General features: G+C 41.3%; 1 protein-coding gene across 1 annotated transcript; it reads right to left on the reverse strand.

Moving 5' to 3' along the window:
- Window positions 1-26,792, reverse strand: LOC126051226 (sodium-dependent neutral amino acid transporter B(0)AT3-like). Its single transcript, XM_049830212.1, has 12 exons — window positions 26,636-26,792; window positions 17,882-18,022; window positions 16,140-16,277; window positions 13,329-13,510; window positions 12,824-12,934; window positions 7,522-7,634; window positions 7,133-7,261; window positions 6,359-6,515; window positions 4,602-4,806; window positions 2,866-3,025; window positions 1,313-1,475; window positions 1-213 (listed from the first exon to the last, which is right to left on the reverse strand). The coding sequence occupies exons 1-12, from the start codon at window positions 26,790-26,792 to the stop codon at window positions 1-3; spliced, it is 1,869 nt and encodes a 622-aa protein (XP_049686169.1).
- Window positions 26,793-27,976: the final 1,184 nt, after the last annotated feature.

A 27,976-nucleotide genomic window follows, 5' to 3' on the forward strand; every position in this document is an offset into this window, starting at 1 on the left:
TTATTCTTTTGGATGAAAAAAGTTGCTATTAGACCCCTGACATGAAAACACTTCTGGTGCTACAAAACTTGGTTCCTTGTTTCTGCACATTCGTTTGATCAGATGGAAAAGTGCTACCAGAGGCACAAACACACAAGGAAGGACAGCTAACAGCACACAGATGGCCAGTACCCAAGGTGGATAAACTTTCTCCTCTTTCATAGGAAAGCCTTCCTATGGAGATAAAAAAGCAAGCAAAAGAAACAATTGGTAGGTACACTTACGTTTTTCTCTGATTTCCATTTCCATTTTCTTATGGTGTTATAGTAAGTATAGCTAAAGTTTTACTCTTATACTGCAACAGCATTCAGTGGCCCTGTATACCTTTCTCACAGGTCTGAAGATGGCTGTAAATGTTTTACAGTTTCAAAGATTTATAGCTGAAGTGTGACACATTCCTAGGGATGCAGGCATTGCCCAAAGAGTTACAAACTTTCACCCTCAGGTGGTTAAAGTCTGATTATTCTTGTTAGTACTCAAAGCTTACCTGGTTTCAGCAATTACTGAGTGTGCTCTTTGCCAAATAGGGAAGATTTATATGAGAGATTTTGAGGGAATGATGATAATGCAATTTCTGCAAGACTGTGGGTATGAGTTTTATTTTGGGATAACAGATACTCAATGGCGTTTGGAGGAGACACTGCTGCTGTGTAGTCCTCACGCAGTTTAACACCAGAATCGATCTTCAAACAGGGTGTATTTGAGAGGGATCCAAGAAACTGCAACTGACATGAGACAATGACATCCAGATCAACTGTTCTCAACATTGACATCTCTTTGGTGCTGAATTAACCAACACTGTTCTTGGACCACTGCCTCCCTCCCTGTCTGCCTGTCAAAACTACACATTCATATATTCATCAAGGCCCCAGTGATATTGGTAGTTCTCACTGAGTACTGTTTTCATCCTCGGCATCTGTTGTGCAGCTCTAAAGCTCTGCCCATGCATTTGTTCCACCTGTGAACCCCCTGTAGGTATGGAGTTTCTGAGACACATTTCACTTCAACAGTTCTCTGCATTACACATATCTGTAAGAAATGTGGAGCATGGACTATGCAGGACTCCTCAAGAAGATGCTCTGTTAACAGAAATGCATTTTAATATGTGTAACCTCTATGCATACCAGAGCCTTCTCATTCTGAGCGTTGCATCGCTTCAGGCTGCTTTATGTAGGTAAACAGTGGATGACAGTGATTTTAAAGGATCTGGTAAGGGAGAAAAATATACAAGTCTTGCTTTTATTAGAAGCTTTGAAAATATTTGGGAACATACGTATTTAGGGTTCCAGGCTGCGTAGCTTGCTGGCTTCTGTATCTGAAGAGTAACAAAGGCCACGAAGACAATTAGCAGGAGCAGAGGGCTAATGAACCTCCATGTGATCTGCCAGTAGAGATTGGGTTTTCGTCCAGTCATCCATTTCACATCTTTACTGAACCTTTTAAGAGGAGGCATGTTTATGATGATGTCAGATCTAAGTGGTAACAGTTTCACTTTTTCATACTTTTCTGTAAGTTTTAAAGGCATGGTACAGCTCCCTAAATCTATGCTATTCCATACCTTTTTTGTAATAACTTACTATAGATTTAAGTAAATAATAATACCAATAAATAGATATAATTGATCCCTACCAGGGACAAATGGTCAGTTTACATTACTTGAGCACCTAGTCTAAGGTTTCTAAGCACAAACAAGTGAAGAAAATATTACAGCAGTTCTGTAGAACTATTCCAAAATTTAAAGAAAGACAAAATTGCCAAGGGAACAAACATAGCTTGTTAGGAAGAAGTCTGAATTAAGCGGCATCAAATCAAGTCAGGGAAAAAATTATTGCAGCCTGAGCCAGCTTCCTCTGCAGTCGGTAGCGGCAGTCACTTGGACATGGAACTGATCTTTTACATATACCTCTTACAGTTTTGTACATTGAATGGGCAGTAGGTATATGCTTCTGGGTTTGATAGTGTCATGATAACCTGTATCTGTCAAGTTGGAAAGTGTTTCGTAATCTGGAATAGGAATTGTGATTGTGTGTGTGTGTTCAAACACAAGCTTTGTCTTCAATTCTGTTAATCTAACTGAAGATACTAGAAATTCTCTCGAGAGCTGGGAAAAAATTATTTGACTATGCTCGTATCCCATAGTAACAAGGAGGAAAAAGTATATGTATACTGGCACAACAGAGAAAATACAGGTGCTGTGGAATCCAGAGTCTGTTGTAGCATGTGAAACCAGGTTTTGTTGCCACTTTTGCGTCATGGAAGATTGAGGCTAGCTGTTCAGGCAGCAAGAGGGATGTGTGAAATTGTTTTATGATGATGTAGCCTGGAAGTTATCGCCACTTAACATGGGAGATGCTCCAAGGATCTTAACAGTGGATTTAAAAAATTTTTAATCGGTGTCTGTGACTGTGGAAATTCTCAGCATGTAGGTTGAGCTTTTTAACCTGGGCGAGTTACTGCATGTTGTTTACTATGAAGTTTGAGGGGAAAAATAATGATATACAAAAAATGCAAGAGTATACAAAACAAAATGGCAGCAACAGGAGCATATTTGAAAGATGGTGTAACTCCTCTTGGCCAAAGAGCTATAATGGCTGTTGACTTTCTAGCTTTAAACTTAGGATCCCTCCTTCCATAAGTGCTATGTAGAGATTATTCTTCCTGTTTTACACATATAGGAGACTTGAAGCAAAGAATAACTACATTCACAGAAGTGTTAAGTACTACAGAAGTAAGTTAATATTGTATACCTGTATGTAACATACATGGATTGAGAAGAAAATATATTTGTCTCTTATAAGAAAAAAATTCCATCCGTTTCCAACGTACCTTTTCATTTTATAGACATATGCAACCCCAATCACTTCAAAGAAAGCGATGACTAGAAGAGGCACGGAGCCTGCATAGCTGTCAAAAATGTCAATCCAGTAACTCCCTGAACCCAGTGTAAAACACAGAGTGATGAGGAAGGAAATTAGACATATTATACCTGAAGAAAAAAAGGGTTGTTACTGGAGTACTGAACTGAACTTGGTAAGTATATTTTTGTTCTAAATTATTTTTGCTCTTGTTCTAGTGATTTTTATCTTCTCTCCCTCTATGGAGCTATGACAAGCTATTTTTTCCTTAGAGGAGCGAATGCCACTTCCCAAACTTCATTTTCCCCTGTGTATTGGCCAAGAGGCACCAGTGTGTTGCAGGAAGAATGCACTGGTGTGACTCAGAGCATCCTTCAGTTGTTAGTACTTCCAGCAGATAACCTGGGCTGCGCTATGCTATTGCCTTGTGTTAATTTTTGACTGATGCAGTGAGTTTCAAGTGCCCTTATTTCCATGCAGTCATAGGCTCAAAGCACACGTAGCCGGCACCTGGGAAGTTGTAAGGGCTCCCTGGATTTCTGCCCCCCATTTCCTCAAAAAACCCAGAGCTTCAAATGTGTATGTGCCTTATGTCACAGTGTGTATGGTTTAGGTTTCACCACACTTCTGTACAGTCAGTTCCCCTTTAGCCAAGGTATGGATTTGGGGTAATTGAGAGAAAAAGTGGGAAGGAAGGAAAGTGTTGCTGGATGCAGACTTGGGCTGCAATTCAATTTGTATGTCCTTGTGCTGTGTCACTAATTGCATCTGACTCTGAGATGGCTTTTGGTTCAATGCTGTGTAAAATTGGCTCCGGACTTTTTTTTTTTCTTAAAAAAGCTCACAATTGGAAAATCAATTTCAAAATAATACGTTTACCTTATCAGGTTGTGTAAAATGAGAAGGGTATAATTTTGATGCCACAGGAATACTCTAAAAAAGGCACAACAGCAATATTCCTGATAAAAATTTAAAAGGACAGGTTGCAGAAGTGTTAATCCATTACTTCAAACTGCCAGAAATTTTTCTAGACCAATTTCACAGTAGGATCTCTCAGACTCTCACTGAGTCTGGTTCTTCAGGAACAGGTTGGGTTCAATAACTGTCTCTGGTTGAAAAGATTCCAGTTTTGGTGCAAGAACAGGATCGCACGCACTCATTCCTGTGTTTCCAAGTGGTAATCTTCTACTCTGGCGTGTTCACAGTAAATGTGAAATAATCTGTAGCAGCATAAACCTGAATGAAATGGGGGTGAGTGACCTGTCTTACAGTTGTGACAATGTGGTATGTTTGTGCACAGGTGGTTATGTCAGACCAGCTGATGTCACTGGTTGCGTTAAAGTGACTTGTTTAGGTGCCAAAGGCTTAAGTGAAGACAAGGCTCTTCCTGATAGCTACAACAGCTCAGAGTGAACTTGACTCCAGGAATAGCAATTTAACAAGCTTTCTCAGACTGAAACAGCTCTTGCAAGCTAAGAAAAAAAGATGGAAAGGGCAATATAATACTGTCATCTGACAGCTACTGCCATAACTGCTACCTCATCTATGTGCTTATCTTCTGCAAACACAATCCACTGCCCTTACTAACACTGTGAGATAGCCAAGTTAATATTACAAATTCTTAATCCCTCTACAATATTTATTAAGGTAGTTTGCACATCTATAAATAAGCCACCTTCTTTGAAGAAAGCAAAGCAAATACCTTACCAGATAACAGCTCTTTGGGTATTGATTTAGATATAATTCGAAGCTCTAAAAGAGGAGTGAAGACTCCTTCGATGTTCCCAAACATAGAAGAAAGGCCCAAGCTGAACAACATTATGAAAAACAGGATGGCCCAGGCCTGGGAGCCTGGCATGAGAATGATGGCTTGAGTGAAAATGATGAAAGCCAAGCCAGTTCCCGATACACTCTGCAGAATTCACAAACAGATAAAAATGCGCATTTTAATGGCGTAAATACAGTTTCTCATGCATATAGAATTATAACAGGCTTCTGTCCTTCCCTGGAGTCAAGGGTGCTGGTCAGCCTTTGGGGCTCTGTGGCAGCCAGCAGTTGAGAAAACGGGGAGCAGGGAGCGTTTGTGGGGATTTTAATTGTAAATGGAGTATCAGACATGTGTAGAAAATGATAGAGCAGAATTTTAGCTTGCACAGAGATGAGTCCAGAGTAAAGCAGATCTGAGAGTTGTAATTGGAATAGCAATTGTTTTGCCAATACCATCTCAAATTTGTTTTTTAAAAAATCTGTGTTGACTACAAAAAGACCCATAATTACCAGGGCAGGAAAGGCTAATAGGGAAAAACACAATTTCAGCCAAATTTCTTTGAATTCACTATCCCAAGGACAAGGATAGTTAAATCTAATCATTGAAAAATGCTAATATTGCTCTAATTTGAAAGTAAAATATGTCAAACTGTAAATCAGAAATGGGCGTCATCAGAGGAAGCCAGACGAAACAGAAACTGAGTTGTGTAAGGGCTGGAATGTTGTCCTTTGAATTCTCTGTCGTGTGATTAAAATAGCTTATTTTACCATTGTTGCGTGTTAAGGCTATCGTGCACTGGCACACTCTGTCTCTAACAGGTGTGTCCACCCTTTTGTCCTAATATTTTATTTTAATTTTTTCTCAAGCTTCTTTCTTTTGTATTCTCTCCTCCAACCATGGCCCTATTCATTTTTCATTAGGTGGTAGGGACTTGTAACAAGGGAGTACAAATGGGTGAATAGTAAATGAGAGTTACAAAACTGGAGCAAGTGGAATGAGTTTGGAGAAGTAAACAGAGAAGAAACATCTGTGTTTCGTGATAGGGGAAATGTTTTAGGAGGATTGGAAAAGACAGAAAGGGAGAAGATGTATTTTGGCAAGGGGGAGGGAGGGTGGGGAAAAAAAAATAAATTAAAATATTGGTGAGATCCTGTGCAGAGATGAGGAAAAATAAAAGGGAGAGGTCAAAAGGGAATAGAAAGATGGGGAAAGGAAGAGAAAACAGAAGACAGTGATAAGATACCTTCCTGGTGGTCATACATGTGATTGAAAGCAAACAGTGAACATTTTAATAGATTTTTTTGATACTTTCTTAAATATGGATTTAGGAAACTCCCATTCAGCATCCTTTTTCTATAATGTTTTCAGCTAGATGCATTTCCTCTGTTGTGCTTATTCCTGTAGACCAAAGTAGGACTGAATCTAGTGTCCATGGTAGGCTCCAGGTAGGAACCCATTTGAAGATAGGCTTTGTGATAATAGTGTGTAATTTTGCATGCCGTACCAGACAGCTTTGAGTTGAAACTGTCCTACAGCAGTGTTATTTCAAATTTCGAGAAATCATTTTGTTTGATCATTATGTATAATATATTCATTATGAGTATAGTAATGTACGAGCACGTATAAGAAAAAGGAAAATACCAGTCCTTCTACATATTTTGTTTAAGGGTTACTTTGTTGAAAGCAATTATGGTACCTGATCAAGAAATTCTTGAAGGTCACAGCTTTTCAGTTTGAGTCCAGCAATTTTTTCTGGATGTGATGAATTTAGGTAACTAATCCAGGCTGTATAGTTCTGTCGCATGATGCTTTCTTCTGGAAGATCAAATTCATTGATGACATTGATAATGTTCCTGCCAGAGAAGCCAACATACCATTAGTTTAAATGTTTGCAGATGATGTGGCTGGAAATGCTATGCCATGTATTCGGATGTTAACAGAAAGTTGTGTTTACTTTCTGTGCTGTTATTTACAATATAAAGGAAAATGTTAAATAATAACTTTGTATATAAAATAGGAGAAAATATTCAGACCATTTAATGTCTTCTCTTTCAGACACAAACTTTGAGTACTTTATGCAGATGCAGTCTCTAAAACATTTCTGTTTTTATTTTATCAGCTCTCCAGAGCATTTCCACCACTTGTGTTTAATAACTTAGTGAATCTAGTGGAACAGGGAAAAGTGTTGGGTTTTTAACTACTTCTAATGCTAGTCTGAGGCTGAGATGTGACCCTTGATGCACTACTTGCAGTGAGTTGTTTTATAATTTGTCTTGCTTCTTACAAACACTACCTCTGATCATTCTTGCCTCAGTGCCATAATACTTTCCATTTTTATATTAGACTTCTCCATGCAGATGCTTTTCCTTTTTAGTGAAAAGAAATTCTCTAAATGCATGTTTTTCAAGTAACACATTATCTATTGAGGCGTTGAAACCACAGTATAACACTGGAAATGCAAGTTTCTCACCTGTCCAAGCAGTCCCAGTAGCCTGTCGTTGCTTTAAACCCCAAAACAGAAAAGACTGGGATGGAAGCATAGAGGGATGTCATGCTGTTCACAATTGCCACTGTCACTGCATCCTTTTCACAGTCATTTCTAGAAATAGCATTCAGACAAGTGAAGTGACTAAAAAAAGGCAATATTTTATCTGTGATTCTCTCGGGCATTTTATTTTTTTTAGATTTTTTTTTTTTCCCCCCCTTCCTGTTAGAAAATCTATTTGGCCTTTTAGAAAGACAGCAGCTGTTAAGATCCTTTAGAAAAATTAAGATCCAATTAAAATGTGAAAGTTTTAGAAAATTGCACAAAATGCAGCAAGAATTTAGCCAATTTATAAAGGTTGTAGTTCTACTTACTTTGGTGGATTGTAGCTTGAGAATGCAATAAGCCCTCCAAAAGCCAAAGAGAGAGAGAAGAAAATCTGGGTAGCTGCATCAAGCCATACACGGGGATTTTTCAAAGTGTTCAGCTGAAATAATTGGAATAAATGCATGTATTAGGCTGAAATTAAAATTTCTTTTTCTCTCTTGGTTGTTATAGCTCATCTCTTATTAGACTTATGAAATTGAGAGTTGTGCTGCCATGTAAATACACTGAAAATGGAAATTAGTACAAAATGTGTCAGTAAAGCAGGTGTTTCTGAAGACATAATTTGGTCTATTTAAATATATTTAGTAATTATAGAATCTGCTTCATTGTACACATCTTCTGTGTGACAGTAAAAATGTGTTTCTAAATGATAGGCATTAGGCACGCAATAGGGACAGTACATTACATTTTTCCTCAGTTTATTTCTTTTTGTTAATCCACATACTGGGTAACTTCCAGTTTAAGAATATTATCTTCCTAAAACTGTATAAACAAATACTAAACCTTCATTGTTTTAAGACAAAGTGATTCCATAGCTTTCCAAATTTGCTTTAAAAAAAAGACTAAAAGCCCAAGCAGGCAAGAGCAGGCTCTTCATTGAAAAGAGCATCTTGGATTCAAAGTACTGTGAAAACAGCAACAAAAGATAAAATGGCAACATAGGAAAAATAAAAAAAAAGGACAAATTGACAGAGTGAGATTTGAATTTTGATGTAGGGACAACATGATAGAGGAAGCTAAATTAAAGAGTTAATGACTGTTGGATTACAGAGAATAATATGCAATTTTAAATAGCTGTGCTAAGAAGGAATCTTACCATTAAAATCTAAAAGAAAAAGATAAAACATAAGTAATGTGCAAAATGTAAATGTGCTCAATGAATATTAGTTTCCTGCAGAAACTAAGTGGCATGTTATATTCATACCCTACCATGTGAATTACTTTCTGATCCGTTATCAAGTAGGGGAAATAAAATCCAGTATTAGTTAAGAATGAGCGTTTTAAAAACCAGGTGGCCCAAAAGTAGTACTGGGGCTGTAGAGTATTTCACTTTGTTTTACATCCGTCTGAGTCAAATCTGTATCCTAGTCATGCAGGGTGAATTGTGTGTTTTCTGTGTCGTGTCTATGTGCCTGTGCCATTCATCCTAGTACGTGACTAGGAAGATTTGTAGGAATGCTCGATCCTGCCAGGAGCATTGGTAGGAATGAGGGGTAAGTATGCCAGAAGACCCTTAATAGCACTTTGGGTTTCTCTGAAGCTGGCCTGAGCTTGGAAGAGCGCGAATAATGGGTTGACCTCGGTGTGGATGGATGCAGTGAATGCCTTTACTGCAGATGCTTTCTCCACAAGTGTGCCAGTGCTTTGACCACGGCAGAACTGGTATTACGTTTTGTACAACATAACATAGCAAGCAGATATGTGTAACTGTTACTGGCCGAAAGGCTTCAGCTTAGGCAAAGCTTTCTAGAGGTTTATTTTGAAAGATCATAACCAAACCCTTCAATGCCAGAGTGCTCACTGGTAGGACCTTGTGGAGGTGCAGGACTAGATGCAATTGCAGTGCAGAAACTTGGCATTCCCGTTGCCACTTGGCCTTCACATTGTGATTAAGTGCTGATAGATACAACTGTTACAAGTCTGGCTTTCTGACTGGGGACTTTGGCAAATGAGTCTGGAGATAGTTTAGTTTGGTGGTAGATGCAATGCATTTATTGACTCTAAAAGATGCTCGTCAGCGTCCAAACTTGAAGAAACAGCAGACAGGCAAGCGTGCTGTGGCAATGTCATTATCTGGTTTTAAGCACATTATGAATCTAAATGTTATTTTATATTTTCAGTAATACGGCATACAGATTTCATAAGAGTGTCTTCAGAAGAAAAAATGTGCTGGAGCTAGAAACGTGTGGATGAAGATACACAGCCAGAATGTTAATGATTGAACACGGGACTAATGAGGAAAGGAAGCATAATTGCTCCCCCCTGGGTGGTAGGATTTTTGAATACTTGAACACATGAAAGACAGATGGAAACTTTCTTAAAACAGAATTAAAAAATACTGGGATCGCTGTGATGTGTAATTTTGGTGTAAAAACAGCTGTTGCTTTTCTCATAAGCAAGTGGCTAACAAGTAATATTGCACTTAAAGACAGCAGTTCATTAAGGTAATGCTTTTGTTCTCCTTAATACCAGAAACAATATGGACAGACCGGGTACCTTGAAAGCAGTTTTAAGTGTCCATTCACAGTAATGCATCAGGTGTAAAACTAAACGGCAAAATAGAGGAAAAAATTACAAATTGCCTCTGTGATAGAGGACCTGGTGCCTGTGCTGCCTTTTTCTTGGCTATTCTCACTGCTCATTAAATAACTCCAGAGCTCTGGGTGCAGGTGTCAGTTGCCCAACCAAGTTCCTGAAATTGTTTGTTGCCAGAGAACCTCCAAATATTTACAGTCTCTGAAGCTCTTTCAGATGTGAAAGAGACTGGAGAAGGAGGCCTTTGTGCTCCCTGAGCCGACACAGATGTCCACAGAAGCTGAATCGTGTAGAGACCGTTGCTGATGCTTGGTGGGATCCCTTTTCTGCTGCCTCTGGTTATTTTTTTTTTTCCCCAAGAACCTTTCCAAAAGTCTCTGTTCCAGCTCCTGTGTTGCTTCATCTTTGCACAGCTTCTGCTTTCCCCTCAAGTGCCTGTGAGCAAAACTTCAGTATCTTTTTTGTTTTCTTGGCAACTTCACTTTCCAGGTAGCCAAGGATTTAGTGAGGGTGAGTACATAGACTTCTCCATGTCTGAAAGTCAATGGAAAGAAGTATTCCTTATTTGTTCTAGAATTTAAGGTGTGAAAATGTGTCAGATGGCAAAAAGCCGACTATGTATTTCTGCATGAAAATAAGACCACAGCCTGCCACTTTTAAAATCCATATGCATGCAGTTATTATTTATGATATTTATTAATAAGAACTAAAATACAAACTTGGAAAGTGAATAAACTTAAACAATGGTGCTTTGGAAAAAAAAATTCAGTTGGGTGATTATGATGTTGAAACTGGGTAAGATGTGACTTTTAGCACTAGGTATTTCTTTCACAGATTTTCAAAAACAACAGTGAGGTGTAACGGTTACCAGAGAGTGGATGTGGCAGCTGTTACAGAGAAACTACAATTTCTGCTGCACTGCAAAGTTGGAAAAAAGTTGGAAAAGATTGCCTCCAATGAGTGGAGAATGACAGGAAGGTTGATTTCTTTCTTTATTTAAAATTTTCTTTTTTTAAAGCATGGTGAAACAGGCAGTAGGTGAGCTAACTCTTACTTTATTTTGCTAAAGCTTTACAAGCTCCTGCAAAAAGACAGGAGAAGAAGAAGAAAACAGCACACACTTAAGAAATACGCTTTACGGTTTTGTAAGCTAATGTGGTTTGAGCGGGCCAGGTCAATCTTTGCCAAAAAAAGCCCACAAACCGAGAACCCCCCTGTGCAACTCACTTTGGGACATCCCCTGTGGAGAAGTGTAACAAGAAAAACGCATATATTTATTGATGGCAGTGGTGGGAATAGTTCCTCATTAAACAGGCTAACAGAAAAGGCAATAATGGTACTGCAGCTGTGGGCTAAAGGGAAGAAGAGAGAAAGGAAATGTTGTTGCAGTTGTATGCTTACTGTCTTTTTGAAGTCCTTGAAGTGCCAAAATCCTCCATAGCAGTTGGTGTGTTAGTTTAACAAGCCATCTCTCTGTCTCACACTGTGACTTCCTATGCAGTAGCAACACCCATAGCAGATATCACTTACCAGGCTGTTGCATCAGCTTTTCCATGTTTGTAGAAAAGTTTCATCACCAAAACCACCTTCAGATGACTCTTCAAGGACGTCCCTGGGATCTGCTTCCTCAGACCAACTAATCATTAACTGCAGGTTGATTGCAGCTGGTTTTTCATTCTGACTTCTGGCGCTGGTCTACAAAACAGTCCAGCTCTTCTTTTCTGACGATCCTCTCCCCCTCAGCACTGCAATACCTCCAGGCTTTGTGGATACACGTAAATCTAGTTTTTGCATTAAGTTCGCTATGCAACGTTTGTAAGTCCCTAAGATGCTCTCCAGAGAAACCTGACAGCTGGGCAGAGACCAAATGACAACAGGCCAAGCCGTGTTCTGGTTGTGTTGTCTAGTCTGCTTTTGAAGAAAGCATTAAGACATTGCACCAAGCATTTATTGTCCTGTTTGGGCCCTAGAAAAATGCAAGTGCACGTCCTGATCTCCTGTAAAGACCAGGGTTGTCCTTTTTGAGCTCTGACAGTGTTCAGATGGGTGCCCATACCACTGGGCTTGCAGGGGGAGGGATAAAAGAGGTGTCTCCTCTGAACTTTCTCTTGCTGGTGTCCCTTTCCAGGCTGGCATGTAACGTATCTCCGGGCTTCTTGGCTTATGTTTTCCTTAATGCCTGTATTCCGGTTGTAGGACGGGAAAGGGAAATACCCAGTGCTCCTGTGGTGGGAAGCACTGCTGTTGCTGTGGAGGCAGAGGATGCTCCAAGACCATCCATCAGTGCGTGCTGCTTTTCCTCCTCTACGCTCACTGCTTTGTGGAGCTTTTTAGCATGAAGGCAGAGCTGTGAGGAGCCTACAATTAATAGCAACCGCTTGGTAGGACAATTTCACTTTGCATTTGGGAAGGCTGCTAAGAACAGTGTAAAGAGGTCCTTCTGAAATGGCCTGCATATGAAGGGATCTGGGACTCCTGTCCCTTTGAGAAGATGAGAAAAAATGGGAGAGGGATATTCTCCAGCAGTTCTGTCTTTTAGGGACAGCTACAGGGGGTGAAAAACTTAAGCTATAGAGAAATGGGTAGGAGAAAATTACTTTCAACCTTAAAAAAAAATCACTTTGCACTATAATTCCTCAGTCATTTTCCTTGCGAATTCTTAAAAGGTTAAAGTTGTGTAAATTCTGTAGCATTGGCAGGGAAATCCCATCTTTATCATGTGTAAAAGAGAGATGATTCTACTCATGAAGTGCATCAGTTTCACTTACACATTCAAGACTGAAGCACCTATAATGTAGTCAATTTTCCAGTATTTTCTGATATGCTTATTACCGAACTGTTAAATACTTTGCTGCTTCTTTTCTTGCTAAAGTATATTAAAATACTGAATCACTTCATCTAAGAAAAAAGAGCTTAGCTAAGATCTTGGATAGGGAGCTAGATCAGGAGTTGCTGGAAAATTAATATACAGTATGAGATCTGAGGGGGAGAAAAAGGAAAAATAACATTTCTGACTATAGCAGCAATACTTACATTAGGGGTGAAGAGGTAAGCCAGACCATCAGTGGCTCCTGGTAGAGTGAGTCCGTGGATAAGGAATATAGTTAGGACCAGGTAAGGAAATATTGCTGTTACATAAATTGCCTAAAGTGAGAAGGTAAGAAGACAGACAGTTACTAACATTGAAAAATCCTGTTTAAGTTATTACAAGAGTCAATCCTAATAATATTGGGTAAGACAGCTACAGATGAACATTGTCATCTTTAAAAGAACCAGAATGTGCTTTTGCTGAACGTATTTGTAACAAAATTCCTCTTAAAACTGCTTGAGGGGAGACTGGTAGGGCAGAAGCATTTGCAATGGGGAAGAAGTGTCATTTTGAGCCAGCTGTACTGCTGTGATCACTTCCTTGGACAAGGAGCACACTGAAACGGTGCTAGTGAGGTAAACGGGGAAGGCTTTCCTTGGTGGGGAAACTCAGTATCTGGAGAGCAAGACCCAAAGTGTGGGATAATGAACTTCTGTATCCTTTCCATACCTTTCCTGTGGTTTCAATTCCTCGGATGGTGCAGAGGTATACAATTGCCCAGGAAGTCGCTAAGCACAAAATGAGCCACCACTGTAACGTGCCAGTCTCAGTGACATCAGGTGTTATGTTCAAAGTTTTCCTGTACCAAAAATAATTTACTGCGGTACTTTTGTAACATTCTTCGTTGAGCCCTGGAAAAAAATGTGGCAAGCGTAAGAATAAATTTTAAAATTGGTAATATTTTTTCCCACTCACTGTAGGGTTAGGAAGCAATACTTTACGCTAACGGAGAGTGGCAGGATGGTGTTGTTGTGGGTTGCCAAATGAAATATAGAGATGGACTGAACTGGCCTTTCTGCACTGTCTGTAATGTGCAGCAAGACAAACTCCGTCACGACAGGCTGAGACTGCGAGACTTATGTGAGACCTTCACCAGAACATCACTAGCATTTCTACAGGTGATAACTTTCTAAATAGAAAAGGTGTCATACTCAGTGCAAGGTAGAATCTAAACTGTAATTGTGGTGGAGACTATGAAGTTTTTTAGCTATATGGCTACAAGCTGGTGGAGCCTTAACAAGGTTCAGGCACCTGAGGATACATCTAAGCCTTCAGATCTTCAGGAAACCCACTGACCTGCTGTCTTTAGCTGGAAACCTGAGTTCCCTGGGTGCTGCACCTCCTGCCTTTGCTCCTAGCCAGAATCAGGTGTGTCCCAAGAGCACAAGGCAGTCCTGTGCATTTCCAGGAGCTGGGGTTACACAGCACGGAGCCGACAATGGTAGCAATCCCTGTAACCAGGAGGTCCAGCACACACCAGGACTGGGAGAGCTCTTTCCCCTTTCCCTGCCTGGTGAGACCTGAATGGCTCTTCCTCTGCCTAGGAGAGCATGCTAACTTTCTTGCAGTGTCTCCTGCTGAAGCTGCTGTTTTGCACACAATCCCACTCAAGTTTACCATAACTCCTACCCCTCCCCGATTGTGGCCATTGTGGCTTTACGAAACTTTTCAAACAAAACTTGCTCTGGTGAGATTGCAAGGTGGAAAATGAAGTCACTTGCAGGTATGTGAGGCACTGATTAGCCAAGTGGCTTTCCAGTGACAAATTTACACTTGCAAGTGTGGTTGCCACTGAAATGTCATTACACCTGAAGCCGGTGATCCTCTTTCAGTGTCTGAGGACGCTCGTGTACTCAGACTTGCTGGCATCCTTTCCTCAGCTCTGAATTAAAAGAATCGGACGTGCACCCGGACATACACTGACCAGTGCAATCCTAGTTACCTCTGAATACACAGTCTCTGGCTGTTGAATGAAAGTCTGTGGGTTATAGCGCAGTGTATGAGTAACGAGCTATGTCATGAAAAGCTTTGCTGCTGTTGTCCCTTTAGCCCCAGCTTAAGTACGTGAGCCTGAAATAATGCCATTTTAGTCTACGTTCAGCTAAGCCTAGTGGATGGGAACAGCTGGTACTTGGCTCGCTTAGGAAGCAGCTCCCCAGAGAGAGCATTGCAATCGTGATGGAGAAGTGCAGGTTCTTCCCATCTTGGCACTGGTATTGAAAAATCTGTCCTTAAAGGACTTCTTCAATATTTTCTAAAAGATTCTTAACTAAAATTGCAGTTTTTCTGTATACCAAACCGGTTGATTAAAAAGCTGATCTCCAAAGGAGGTTTGGAAAATATTTGTTTAGCTCGCTAGTCGGGCCACCTGTATCCTGAGAAATGAAAGAATCCTATTTCTTAAGGCCCAAATAATTTTCTCTACTTCTGTAACAAAGATGGGGGGTGTCTAATTGTCTTCCTACTCCAGAATAGTCCTAAGGTCTCCAAAAGAAAGTTGACTTCTGCTATGTTTTGTTGTTTTGTCTTTTTTCTTACCCTCTTACTCAGATTACGTTTCTTGCTCTGCCCTGGAACTTGTCATCTCTCATGTTCTGAACAAAAAAAGCTGAAAAATAATTTTAAAGAACTGAGAGCAGTCTTCCTTATCCTGCTTAGGTACACTGTCTTTGGTCTCACTAAAGTTTTTGAACTGGGTAATGTGAATTTGGTCTGAGCCTCAAAGATTCCCTCTTTAAGTAGTATCTCTGCTACCTCAAAAGTGTTTTGCTTATTTAGTTGCTCCTTTTTCTTTTTTTTTTTTTTTTAAACACTTATTTTGTTTCCCTTTTAGAAATCAAGCAAAAGGGGTCATGGACTTTCTGGCTTTTGTTGTGCCTGTGAGGATGATGAATTTGAGAAGGCTATCATCCTTCTCGTAGCTTTTTGACAGGAAAACAAACCAGGTCTTTTGCACAACCTAGGGCCAAATCAAGTGTGACTTCTCTTCTCAGGGCTTTCTTGGCTAGCTGCTCTAGGAAACTGTCTTGTTGGATGTGTAAAAGTAGTCTTGGCAATCTACAGGCAGAAACTGAAGTTCTCTGGTAGGGTTGTGTTTCCTGCTCTGGCAACTCAGCTGATCTTTCTCAGCACATCATGGCAAATGAGCTGAAATGTTATGAGTCATAACCAATGCATCACCACCCAATGAAAACTCGAGTCTCATTTAAAGCAGTTACCAAAAGATGTAGTCATAAATTGGGTTCTTAATTATGCTAACAATCTCACGTGTCTTGATATGTAGTTTATGATAACAGGCACGTGTGTCTTGATAAATGGTTATTTCTCCATAGTCAGAAAGCAGAGGACGCTCTTTCAGACTGGTATTTGTATCATAGCACAAGCACAAAAAATAAACAAAACTTTTCCTGTTGCAAGCCCCAAGACTCTGACATTTGTGATCCTCCTTTTGCTAGCAGTGATGCTCTAAGTGGTAGTTACCTGTTCTGTTTTCATTTAGAGGGCAAACACTCCAAGGAAGAGGTTCTTGGAAGGAATTTGTGAAATACCACATCACCCAGGTTAAAACAGTGTTGTAGTATAAGCTCACCAGAACTGACACCATCCACGAACCAATCCCTGCAGAAAGCACAAGATCTCAGCTTAGAAAAGCTTTGGAAAAAATTATCAGTCACAGCACTTGCTCTTAGAAGTTCACGTTTCCTATTTTTTCAAGATTTTCTGTTTTGCCTCAGAGATTTTCACATGAAAGATGGGCATTTGTGTCCTTAGTAGCCAAACACTGGTGCACAGTCCCCCAGCTCACCAGCCCTGCTCCAAGAAGGCTAACAACAAAGATTAGGGTTGAAATTTTTGCTCAAGTATATAATACATTGTTTTCTGCAACACGGGACAACTTGAATAGCAGAGACCAAAAGAGACTGACGTCTCACAGCATGCTACAGCTGCGTAAGGAGCACTTTTTTGTCCCAAATCTTGCATATAAGCATGTAACAAACACCAGTAACTGTTTTACTCCTACAAGAAGGAAGGAAGAATAGCAACACCATGGTTTCTGCTTGCTTGCATTTTTGCAAAGGGAGGATGGACGTGCCTAATTGTAGGAGATGGGTTTAGCTGGCGGCACCACCCTGCTGCTTGGCATTTCTTCCTGGTTGCCCTCTGGCCCTTCGATAACTCCTCTTACCCAGCCCTTCTCCTCCCACGCCTGCCCGCAGGCACAGCTCTTGCTGCCAATCCCATTTTCAGGCGCCTGCTTAAAGCAGGGCATCATCCAGCAGTCCTGGCTGGAGCATCCGAGGGTTTCTCCTTGCCCCGGCAGGCAGGAGGATGCCATCTCAAAACTGGTAGAGCCGAGGGTTCAGCCCTCTAACAGTGGCTGCTCCCGGTCACTTTTTGCAGCCTAACAATGCACGCAGGACATGAGGTATGGTTTTTTCAGTGTATATTAAATTAAATAAATAGAAAAAAAATTGCTGGTGCAGGGCTGCAAACCAGTCTGATACAGGCTGCTCTGTGGATTGTCCTTGTGCCCAGCCATGTTGTTAATGTCCCTTTAGTAGCCCAACCGTGCCCCTCTCTCATGGAGGGGAACTTTCCCAGGTGCATTAGGCTCCTTAGGAAGTGCCAGGATCCCGTTCCTGATTTTCTGTCCCTCCTCCAGTCCGACTATCCCTGGACAGAGAAGACTGGCTCCTGGTGAGGCTGTGAGGGAGGAGCGAGAAGCCCTGTGGGCAGGCAGCTCTTGTGTAAGCACCAAGATATGGTGGGAACGGGGCAGTGTTGGCTAGCAGAGCTCGTGATTGTTACTATTCCCACAGCAAAAGTTATGAGGTTTGCATTTAAGGCTCCTGTGTCCCTAGAGTAACACCTGATGGGAGCAATATAGAATTACAGAATCATAGAATGGTTTGGGTTGGAAAGGACCTTTAAAATCATCTAGTCCAACCCCCCTGCAATGAGCAGGGACATCTTCCACTAGATCAGGTTGCTCAGAGCCCCATCCAACCTGACCTTGAATGTTTCCAGGGATGGGGCATCTACCACCTCAGTGAACAACCTGTGCCAGTGTTTCACCACCCTCATTGTAAAAATTTTCTTTTTATATCCTGACAAGCATTTCTTTTTATATCTTAGCAAGCATTAGGTGCAGGTCTGTAGGAAGAGAGTGCTGTGTGGGAGCACAGCTGCAGTTTCTTGAGCTGGGACCCTGAGAGACGTACCGACTCCTCCAAGGTAAGGCGAGATGGTGTTCCAGGCACCGATGCTACCTTTCCTCAGGCACTGTCCTAGGGCCAGTTCAAGATGCAACAGTGGGATTCCTTCGAAGAGAAGAGCGATGAAGTATGGGATCAGGAAAGCCCCTGAAAACACATTTAAGTGCAGTTGAGCCACAGGATTATCTGCATCTTACTGAAATTACTGGTTTGTAATTTGTCTGCTTTATGACCCTAACAAAGTCCTTGTGGGGTGTGTTGAGAGAGGGAGCATTGCTAGGGATACCTGCCAAGTAATGTCTGTTACTGGTAATTTTGTTGGTGAAGATGTAGGAGGAAGAACTGGGATGCTTAATGCTGCAGGACACTTCCCCTCAGGCACTGCTACAGCCCATTATAAACAGCCTCGCTATTTCCTCCATTTCCCTTTCTTTCAAGCATCTTCTTTTCTCCCCATGCTCATAAAGCGCAAGGGTTTGCCTCTCCCTTATACTGTCTCTTTCCCGTTCAGTGTATCATTTCATTTCCGTCCCTAAAGTTCTCAGGCACCTGCTCCTCCATCTTCCCCTGGTAAAGCAGGATTTTGCACTGGAGACCCCCAAGAGACCAGGTTCCTTTACTGCATAAAGTTCTGCTCAAAGCACAGAGCCTCTGGCTAATGAAAAACTGAAAGCAAGCCAAGTTGTTCTGTGAGACGTGGGAGCAACGAACCCCTATTTCCTCCCACTTTGTGTCATCTCCTACGTCTTCCCTATTTTTTCTCGTAGCAGCTGCCTTGGGCCAGAGGCAGCAGATGCTGTTGAGTGCCTGCAGGCGGGTCTCAATCCTGCTGGCAGCCTGGCTAGTTCCTGCAAAATGGTGTGCAACACCTCATCTTCCCCGCCTTTCCTCAGAAGGGACACGGGTTTGGGTCTTTGCACAGATACTGGTTTTCATGACACCAGGAGAAGTTTTGTCAGTATGTTTAAAGCACCTGCTCAAACATCCAATTAAATTGAAATGATCTAATAGATTGAAGTTGATTGCCATGACCGACAACCGCTGTGACCACAAAGCTTCTTTTTCTTGGGGAAGCAAAGACAGAAGTCCTGCCTCAGCCCATAACCAATCCTTCTACCAACTCATACCGACTCTGTGCTCCTCACCGCTTTTGTTCATAGACCCGTGCCTTGTTATACCATTTCAACTTTGCCTCCAAATCTCATAGCTGAGTCTCTCTGGGCTCATAGCCCAGCTCTTCCAGCCCTGGAAACCTTCTCCCCTCCCTCCAGGCTGGCAGGGAGAGCAGCTTTACCATCACCTCCATCGGTTCTCCGCTCCGTCTTCGGCCCGGAGAGGGAGGTGGGGGAATGCGCAAGGATTTCTGGTCTCCTCCTGGACTGGCTCCTGTGTTTTGCAATCACCGATTATTCCGAAAGGCTGGGCAGATAAATCGAATCACTTGGGCTAGGTGTTGCAATAACTTTGCTACCTATTGCTAGCTGCTGCAGTAACTACATACAACACCCAGAGAAAGTGTGTTGTTTAATGGTTTAGCCCTTTATCAAGCAGTACATAGGAACAAAAATCAGCAAAGCTCTTCTCAGTGAAGGACTGTTCTTAATTTGCCAAAGGTGGAAATAAATGTCTCTCCTTATGATCTGATTTCTTACAATATTTTTAACTGCTAAGAAGCAGATTTGAAAGAGGAGTCTCACAGTTAATTCTCATTATGTTAAATCCTCATTATGGATCCTTAGTACCCCTGCTCAGTAGTCCTCTTGCTTGGAGGATGCTCTAAAGTGGCTGTTATAAACCTCCTCCCCTCCCCCAAAGAGAGAGATTCACAGAGAGAGAGTTAAGGACCACAACAGTTTGTTTATTTTTAAGTGTTTTACCACCTGATGAATTCTCACCTGGAGCTACCTACCAAAGCTCCCATGTAAATACTAAGGAGTTTGCAGGTCCGTTCCGCAAGAACTCAGAAACCTCTCCCCACGCTCAGTCCTGTGCTCTCCTTCAAACCTGCTGCGATATCGATATCCCCCTCAGCAGCATACCTGGGGATGCCCACCCAGCCCTCCTGCGAGCCCCATGCCTTGGGCTGTCTCCTGGGAAAAGCAAAATATTCACGCGGGTGACTGGAGCACGGCAGCACGGAGCACTGGGCTCGTTCGCCCGGCTTGTTCGCCTGAGCTGTTTCTCTGCAAGCCACGCGTGATGCTGAGCCCTTGCTAGCACAGTGCTCTATAAGGGACCAACCTATCTCCCATATCATATCTCCCTGGAAATAACTGTGTAATAATTAGTGCAAACTGCCCTCTGTTATCTCTCTCCCATTTTCTGTTTGCTAGTTGAACCATCAATAGCAGAGCATGTTTAGATATTCTGCTGATAAAAGCCTGTTTGCTTTGTGCTGGCTTGTACGTTATCTCCAATGATATTTATAGCATGGCAAAACATTATGTCGCACGTGGAAAGAAAATACGGGTTTTCCATCAGAACTGTATAAAAAGTATGCTATCTGCAAATATGGAAATATGGCAGAATATTGGGCTAAGAAGAAATAGTTAATGGAGCTAATCTTTCTCAGAACTAATTCAGATAAATGGCTTGTAGTGTAAAAATATGTGTTCAGTTATTCATTCCTTTGCTTTACAGTATTTTTAGGCAAAAAGGAAATAGTCATGAAAAGCATAGACAGTCTGCTCAAGCACTTGAAGCTTACTCTTTTCCACAATAAAATCCCCCACCCATAGAAAGAAAAAAAATACTGGAAAGGTATCAGATACTCCAGCACTACATAGATAATGGCTTTGTTTAATAGATAGAGGAGGATGTGCCATAAGGCAAATTTTAAATACTTTTTTAAAAAAAATGCCAGAAAAATCTAACTGTGAAAAAGGCAAGAAGAAAATCCAAGAAGCAGAATGAAGAAGGAAGCTGGTACCTGACACAGAGCATGTGTCACAAAACAGAGCATTCAGACACAGGCACAGCAAAACCCAATTGGCACCCAGGTGATGTGTTGAACAGGTACTGCAGAAAGGTTTGGCTTCCATGAGGCATGGGAAAAGGAAACCTTAGCAGAAACAATCATAAAGTGCCAGTAAGCAAATTATTCTATATCTGAATATTCTAGGTATATGTATATCTAGATGTTCTAGCTCTATATGCTCCACAGTGAAAGGAAAATAAATGACATACGTAAGAAGCGAGCCCAGGGGAGAACCTCTAAAACCAAAAGTTTAGCTTCAGTAACTTTTTTCCTCTCAAAAAATGTATAAGGAAAATGGCAGTGATCAAGCATTTGTAAGTACCTTAAAAGCCTGGAGAAACGCCCATAAAAATCAAAAGTATCACCAGGGCATGCATCCCTGAGACGTGACCTAGGAAAATTTCAGTCTACACCATTCCTTCTGTTAGAAAGACACCCAAAATGCACAAAGCATCCATCCTGCAAGTACATACATGCCCTACTAAAAGAAGGTCAAGGAGAAAAAAACCCAAACCAGTCCAAAATCTACCAGAGTTAAAAGCTATGTTGGAAGGAGATCCTGCACAAGGATACCGCAAAGCCAAGGAACAATCCTTGTGCACATGAGAAGGCACAGAAAGCCTACAAGAGCTTTTCCAACTGAGGCTATCATCAATTACAAATACTGCACATATTGGTAAGTTGGTTTCGTTAACGATAGGGTCCCAAGTGACAAGGAGCACCAGTCTATAGCACGGTCGGTATCGTTGCTAACTCAGAAGAGCCATTAGAGTGGAGATAGCTCTGTAGTCATGGCAGTAGAAAAGAAAATGCCTGCTGCGCTCTAGATGCACTGTGGGTTTTTAAAACCTGACCCCTCGATTGCAATGTACAGGCAAATCAGGTCAGAAAAGCAACTGCTTGAGCATATTCAGCCCTCAGCCTGCAAAATGACGCTTCAAATTCTAGCAAAAGGTCACAACAGCATTTGAAAGGCAACAACGTGAATATCAGAGATTTAGGGATAGAAAAAAGTAATTGTAATGAAGACAGAAATGACCCAGAAAATGGCAAAATAGTAATTCCAAAGGAAACACGTGTAGAGTCTGAAAAATTCAGAAAGCCCATCTCAGTATGATACAATGCAACAAGCATTCAGAGATCCACTTCACCGGTTCTGTTGGTACATAGGAGAAATGGCGATGGGTGCATTTTTCCAAAAGACTGAGAAATTAATGGCAAGATACCTGCCATAATTTATGTTTTACCTGCAAGAAATTGCAATAGGTGGGAACTACTTGTTCAGATACAGAGAAAAAGCTATTAGCTATTGAAAGGGGATTATCAGACCTGTCCCCATTTCTCCATGGGATTTCAGCTAAGCAGCGTAGTAGCCAACACAGCAACGAATCACATCAAGACATCAGGTAGGGAAAAAGCAGCAACTTAACCCTATTCACCCCTCTCTCTGGAAAACAATCCTTCATGATCTTTGTTATGTCTTTTGCACATGCCTTAATCCAGGTGAAGAGTGTGAGCTACTAGAAGTGTGGTATTTGTGCAGTATATTTATGATGGCACTGATTTTGACTGACAGGCCCCATTGCACATCTTACGGACACTGAAACTTGACAGGGTTGAGTTTCCCACGTAGATGACTGTATCTCCTTGAGCAATAATGAAGCAGCTAAAGCCATGTCCAGAAAACCAAGAGGGCAATAGCCATTTCAAACGAAGATGGGTAACACCTGTAGAGTGACTTATAAAATAGCCTTGGTGGTCTTCCCTGTGAAATACTCATGACTGAAGGACGCAAGTGAGCAGCACCCATGTGCAAGCACCAACCTGAGCTGTAAAGAGCAACCAAGTACAACAAGTTATGAAAGGATCAACCCCGAATGCCATAGTTTTTCACCAAGGACTTGAGCAGGACATGGTAACAATCCAGAAAAGGAAGTTTGTTACTTGTTGTAACATAATTAATTTTTCTATCAGAGTATGAACTGTTCTGCTCTTCCCAACACATATATTTTTTTTTTTTTCACAGTGTCTTCCAAGTATATCTGTTGTTCTGCTCAGATTTTATGTTCTTTCTGAGGACGCAGTGAGCCAGACAACTGCATTTCATACCAAGTTGTAGTTCAAATTCTAGCAAAAGGTCAGGTAAGCCACAGGTTATGAAAGTCTGTAAATCATTGCCCCAGAAGTAAACAGCTCTCCCTTTTTAGCAGGACTTTAGTGTTTACATGTATTTATTTTCCTAGAAAGAAACTGTATTTTATATTAAAGATTTTTTTCAATCATCCTATAGGCTCGGGCACCATGCTCATTTTTAATAACCGTGGCTTAGGGAAGCGTATGTATATACTAGCTATAATCAAAAGTAAAACACTGCAGTAAGTTCCAGCTAGAACTGGGTTGGGATTTTTTTAAGTATACTGAGATGACTGTATGTGTACATATATAGCTATATGACTTGTTTGAGTCTCGGTTTTAAGTGACAAACTATATACTGGGCCATTTAGAGACTTCTTTTCAATCCCAGTTGCCTGGGAACCTTTGCGTTTGTCTCCACTTACTGTGGCAAACAACCTTCATGTCCATTAGTCATGAAAAGTAAATAACTAACTTAACTCAGGCAATAAATCCAAATAATCAGTAACGACAACGGGTGATAAATGTCAGCAAAACTGATATTATATTAGATCCAAGTTACTGAGTAACACTAATGTGCGATGAATAAGGTCCAGAGGTCTGATGAGAACAGCTGACATGAGGCAAATATACAAGCACTTATTTTTATCTCTTGTTTTTTAAAAGATCTAGAAATGAGGTAAAGTGCATTGCCTAACTCTTAAAACACTTGGATATCACCTGAACCAGCTGTGAAACTGTGATCCGTACCCCAGAAGCCATTCACTGCACCTCTCAGGGCTCCCGCTTAACCACGATGCTGCTGGTCTCTCCCATCTTCACCTCTTCAGACCAACACAAGTGGGATTTATGCTCCAATAGCCCTGAAAAGCTATTGGGCTTTTGCATCTGAGTTGTCTGCTTTCAAAAATGCAACCCCAAATCACATCACTGCCTTAAATTAGCAGAAGAAAAAAGCAGCTACATTATACACTGGTGTAAACCCAACAGCTCTGTCTTCTTGGTGGTCTTCATGACTCACACAAACTCTTCCAACGCCAGCTTTCTGAGATAAATTATTCACAAACCCCACAGCGCTTTGTTACAGAGTCCATCCTGCTGTTGAGCTCTCTGAGCCCTTCGTTAAAATCCAGCGACCAAACACTGGCTGTACATCCATACATTGAACCTTTATTCACCCCTGTCTTGTGATGCGGTTCGCAGTGAAGCAAAGTAGCTACATGCCATTACTGAGTCTGCTAGCTATTTTAAACTGATTTTTTCACTGGCAAGATTGCTACTTGTGGAGCAAAGGAACAACTCGACCTTTGTCCCTGCAGCATTTTCCTATTTTTATTATCATTAAACCTGCTCCAAATCCTGTCTTTTTTGTCCCTAGCAGCTCCTGTGGGATGTATCAGTGCTCAGAAGCTGGATACACAAGCAAACAGGCTTTTGGAGTAAAACAGGTCACCCTGGGTCTCCTTGCACTCGTACTCATGCTTCTTCTGGGGTGGTAGAGGTCCGTAGGGCAGAGATGCAGGACATCCCAGAGGGGAAGGATGGAAGGGAGAGCTCAAACCTCAATAGGAGGTGAGTGTTGCTGATCTTTTGAAGTGAGGCTGAGATCTGAAGAGGTTGAAAAACAGCTGGCCACAGCTAGTCCCCCACCTCCAGCACAGAGAAGCAACCCTTGGTGCTTCATGGGAAGGTGTGAGAGCGTTTTTACAGTCAGCAGAATAATATTTCATCTTAATCCATAACAGAGATTTGCACAAAGCCTTGAAGCACAAAGTTCATGCAGCCTCGTGCAGCTGGTGGCCCCAGAAGCAGCTCTGGGTAACAAGATGTGCAGAGGAGCTACATCTCGCTATGGTCCCGTCTGTGAGTTTCAAATCTTCCACTGACTGCTTTGTGTTAATTGTTCATTATATTACAAAAATATCACTTTATGTTAGTTTTATTATGTTGTTTGTTAATACTGAATGCTTGTTCCCTTGCTCTAAGATAGAAAGGCCACCTGAGATGCTGTAGGGTATTTTTCCGACCTACAGCTCCTATGCCAGAAGAACATCTTCCTTGCGGGCCCCATGCCGTATCTGCTATGGGGCTGTCTCTCTACAGGTGTTTATCGTGTCTCATTAACGCATGTATCATTAACTGAAGCGACAGGCTTTTTCCGTGGGCAAACGCAGAGACACAGCGTGCTCACACCTATGGCTTTCTAACCACCCAGTTATGGCACTTCTCTGAGAGAGTTTCACTGGGTTTCACATCTTGTAAATAAATAATGGCAAATGTTGTCTCCTGGGAGGAAGCTAACCTACTGCTTCTTCTCTTTTCTTATTTGAATTTGTGTAATCGTAGCTTCCAGCTGTTACATGTTCAATGTTAAAGAGCTCCTTGCCACCAAAATAGTTTCCATTTGCTTCTTTATAGACTATGATAAATGTACTCTTTCATTTTCAATTTCATGAGCTGAATAGATTGGATTCTTAAGTCATTCCTTGTCCCATAAGTTTCCCAGACCTTAAATAATTGTTGGGGCTTTTCTGCATTTTGGCAAGTTTTTCAAGTTGACTTTGAAATTTGGACTTTCAGAAGATGTCAGAAGTTCAGAAGTTGTCTTAGTGTCGGTAGCAATGTCTACACCTACTTCCTAGTGCTCTGCTTATATATGCCGAGATTCTTTTTGTTGATACAACCTGCTATATCTCATTCATTCAGCTACTTACCAGAGTCCCTAAGTGGCTACTTCTTTCTGAAACACCTCCTTCCATTAAAGGCAGCATCCATTCTTGGTTCCTTGGTTGAATCAAATATATGTAGTTCATCAAGTAATACAGACACCTTAGTAGAACAAGCTTGGATTTAATTTTTTTTTCTGTCATTTGACAGTTTCTCCAGGTTTGAATTTTCTGTTTCTCCCGTTAATTAAAAGATAACGAATAATTCTGGGCTGAAACAATTTGCTATCTGACTCTGCTTTAGACAGCTTACCATGGCAGATCTCAGAAGCGACTGTGAGTGGTGAGTTATCAAGTACTCTTTTCCGATCCATCTATATTTACCAAATTGGCTGCTTCTAAGGCAATTCTTTGTGGGACTGGTGCCCAGGGACAGGCTTGGGCAGCTCTTCACACTGCCTGGCAGGCTCCTGGTTGGTGTTCTATCAGCTGAGCATTTCAAACAGCCTCACAGACATCAAAAAGTGCAATTTAGTTTTGTGCAGGGCCAGTGCCAGACGATGAGGTAGCTCCTACGAGCATCAGAGAAGGGAGGGGAACGACTCGCTCACCTTCCCAAAGGAAAGCGCAGCGACCATTTATCTGGGAGCCTGTTCTCTCCAGACTTTTCACTTTTCCTTAACATAATGACCTTCAGGTTCAGTTTCGTGCTCCCGGTGGGACTGTAGCAGCAATGTAAGAACTTACAATGGTTTTGCTGAGAGTTAGCGTCGGTCTGGTCTTAATTCCTAAACAAACACATCATTTTAAAATGAAATACACTCTATAGAAAAAGCTAATCTAACTGGTGCAAAACATTTATGAGAATGAGACAGTTAAAGAAAGAAGTGATGCAAATATATAACTTCCATGCCCATCATAAGTTAGTATGGTTACATTAGGATTGTAGTTTAATATTTTGGCAAAGTCCCGTTTCAGTCTTACCGCCTCCATGTATCTGACACAAGTATGGAAATCTCCACACGTTCCCCAGACCGACGGCAAATCCGATACAGCTTAAAATATACTGGAACTTATTGTCCCACTTGGGTCTGCCATCTTCCTTAGGGATTTCAGGTGGCACTGATAAATCTTTTGACATTTTAAGGAAATATCCTTAGCTCCCTATAAATGGGAAGATCCTTCAAAACCCGTCTCTCCTACAGGTTTTATGCGGGGTGACTGAAGGATCCTGGAAAGGGAGGTGGAGCTTTCTTTTTATGTAATGCAAAGGAATGTGTCATTGCAGTTTAAAGACAAAACCAGGAATTATTATTATATAGACAGAGTTACCACTCTTGACTCTTTTGCGGCTCCTTCTATAGTTGGAGGATGGGGGAATATGTTGTTAATAGGTAACTCGGGATCAAACGGGGTTTTATTTTCTGTTCTCCTTCTGTTCTTAGGTGCTTCCAGAGAAGTGTGACACTGAATATAATTAAAAAGAAACCTTTACAGCAGACTTATTAAAACCGTAGAATACTTGGAAAAAATCTGTGAATAAAGCAAGTGTTGCCATTTCCTCTTTTAGTTCATTAACAGAGTTAAATGATTGAAGACATCATTTGCAAGTGCAAAAAGTAAATAAAAAAAAGGCAAGAAAAATTAGACTGTGTATGCTCAGACATTAGAATCTGGTCCCTTTTCACCATCGCTGCTAGAGGTTAATCACTTCCCACCTGTCAATGAATCCCAAGAGACTATTTTTACTGTTCATTAAATAGTTACTGATGAATGCAAGAGCTGAGTGCTTTCCTTCAACTGAAAGTGTGTGAGAACATTTTTCCTGTTGCCTTTCGGTTATACCAGGGTTTTGCTATTTTGCACTCCAAACCAGTTCAGTCCACACTTACGAGATCAGCCAGACAGCTTCACTAAATCCACACTTTATGCCTGGATTCCCCTTTTTGAAATGGGAAGAGTTTCTAAACAAAGATGGATATTTTTCTTTTTGTTTCCCCAAAAAATACTTTGAGAAAAAAAAGAAGCCCTGCTCTGCACCAAAGCATACCAGTATGGTCAGGTTGCAGCTCATCCAACCAGAAGCCAGTTTCACATTTAGGCTACACAAGTCTCCCCAGAGAAGCACAGATCATCTGCTTGCAGCTCTGCAAACATCCAGGTCCATAGCTGGAGCAACTCAACTTCCCAGTCCCTTATCGGGACGTCTCACGGGGCACGCACGAGCCGGTGAAAAAAATTGAAATTGGAATGCAAATGAATTTAATAATTCAAATACTCATACAATGCCTGCTACTTTACTCACTATTTAGAGCAGCTATACTA

The sequence above is a fragment of the Accipiter gentilis genome, chromosome 27 (genome assembly GCF_929443795.1).
Source record: "Accipiter gentilis chromosome 27, bAccGen1.1, whole genome shotgun sequence".
NCBI classification, from domain to species: domain Eukaryota; kingdom Metazoa; phylum Chordata; class Aves; order Accipitriformes; family Accipitridae; genus Astur; species Astur gentilis.

Excerpts from the sequence above, each read along its gene's own strand:
- LOC126051226 (XM_049830212.1), bottom strand. The coding sequence starts at position 26,792 with ATGTCAAAAGATTTATCAGTGCCACCTGAAATCCCTAAGGAAGATGGC. Across the intron at positions 12,935-13,328 it reads GAATTGAAACCACAGGAAAG|GCAATTTATGTAACAGCAAT; the intron begins GTATGGAAAGGA and ends TTCTCACTTTAG. Across the intron at positions 7,262-7,521 it reads TCAAGCTACAATCCACCAAA|AAATGACTGTGAAAAGGATG; the intron begins GTAAGTAGAACT and ends TGCTATTTCTAG.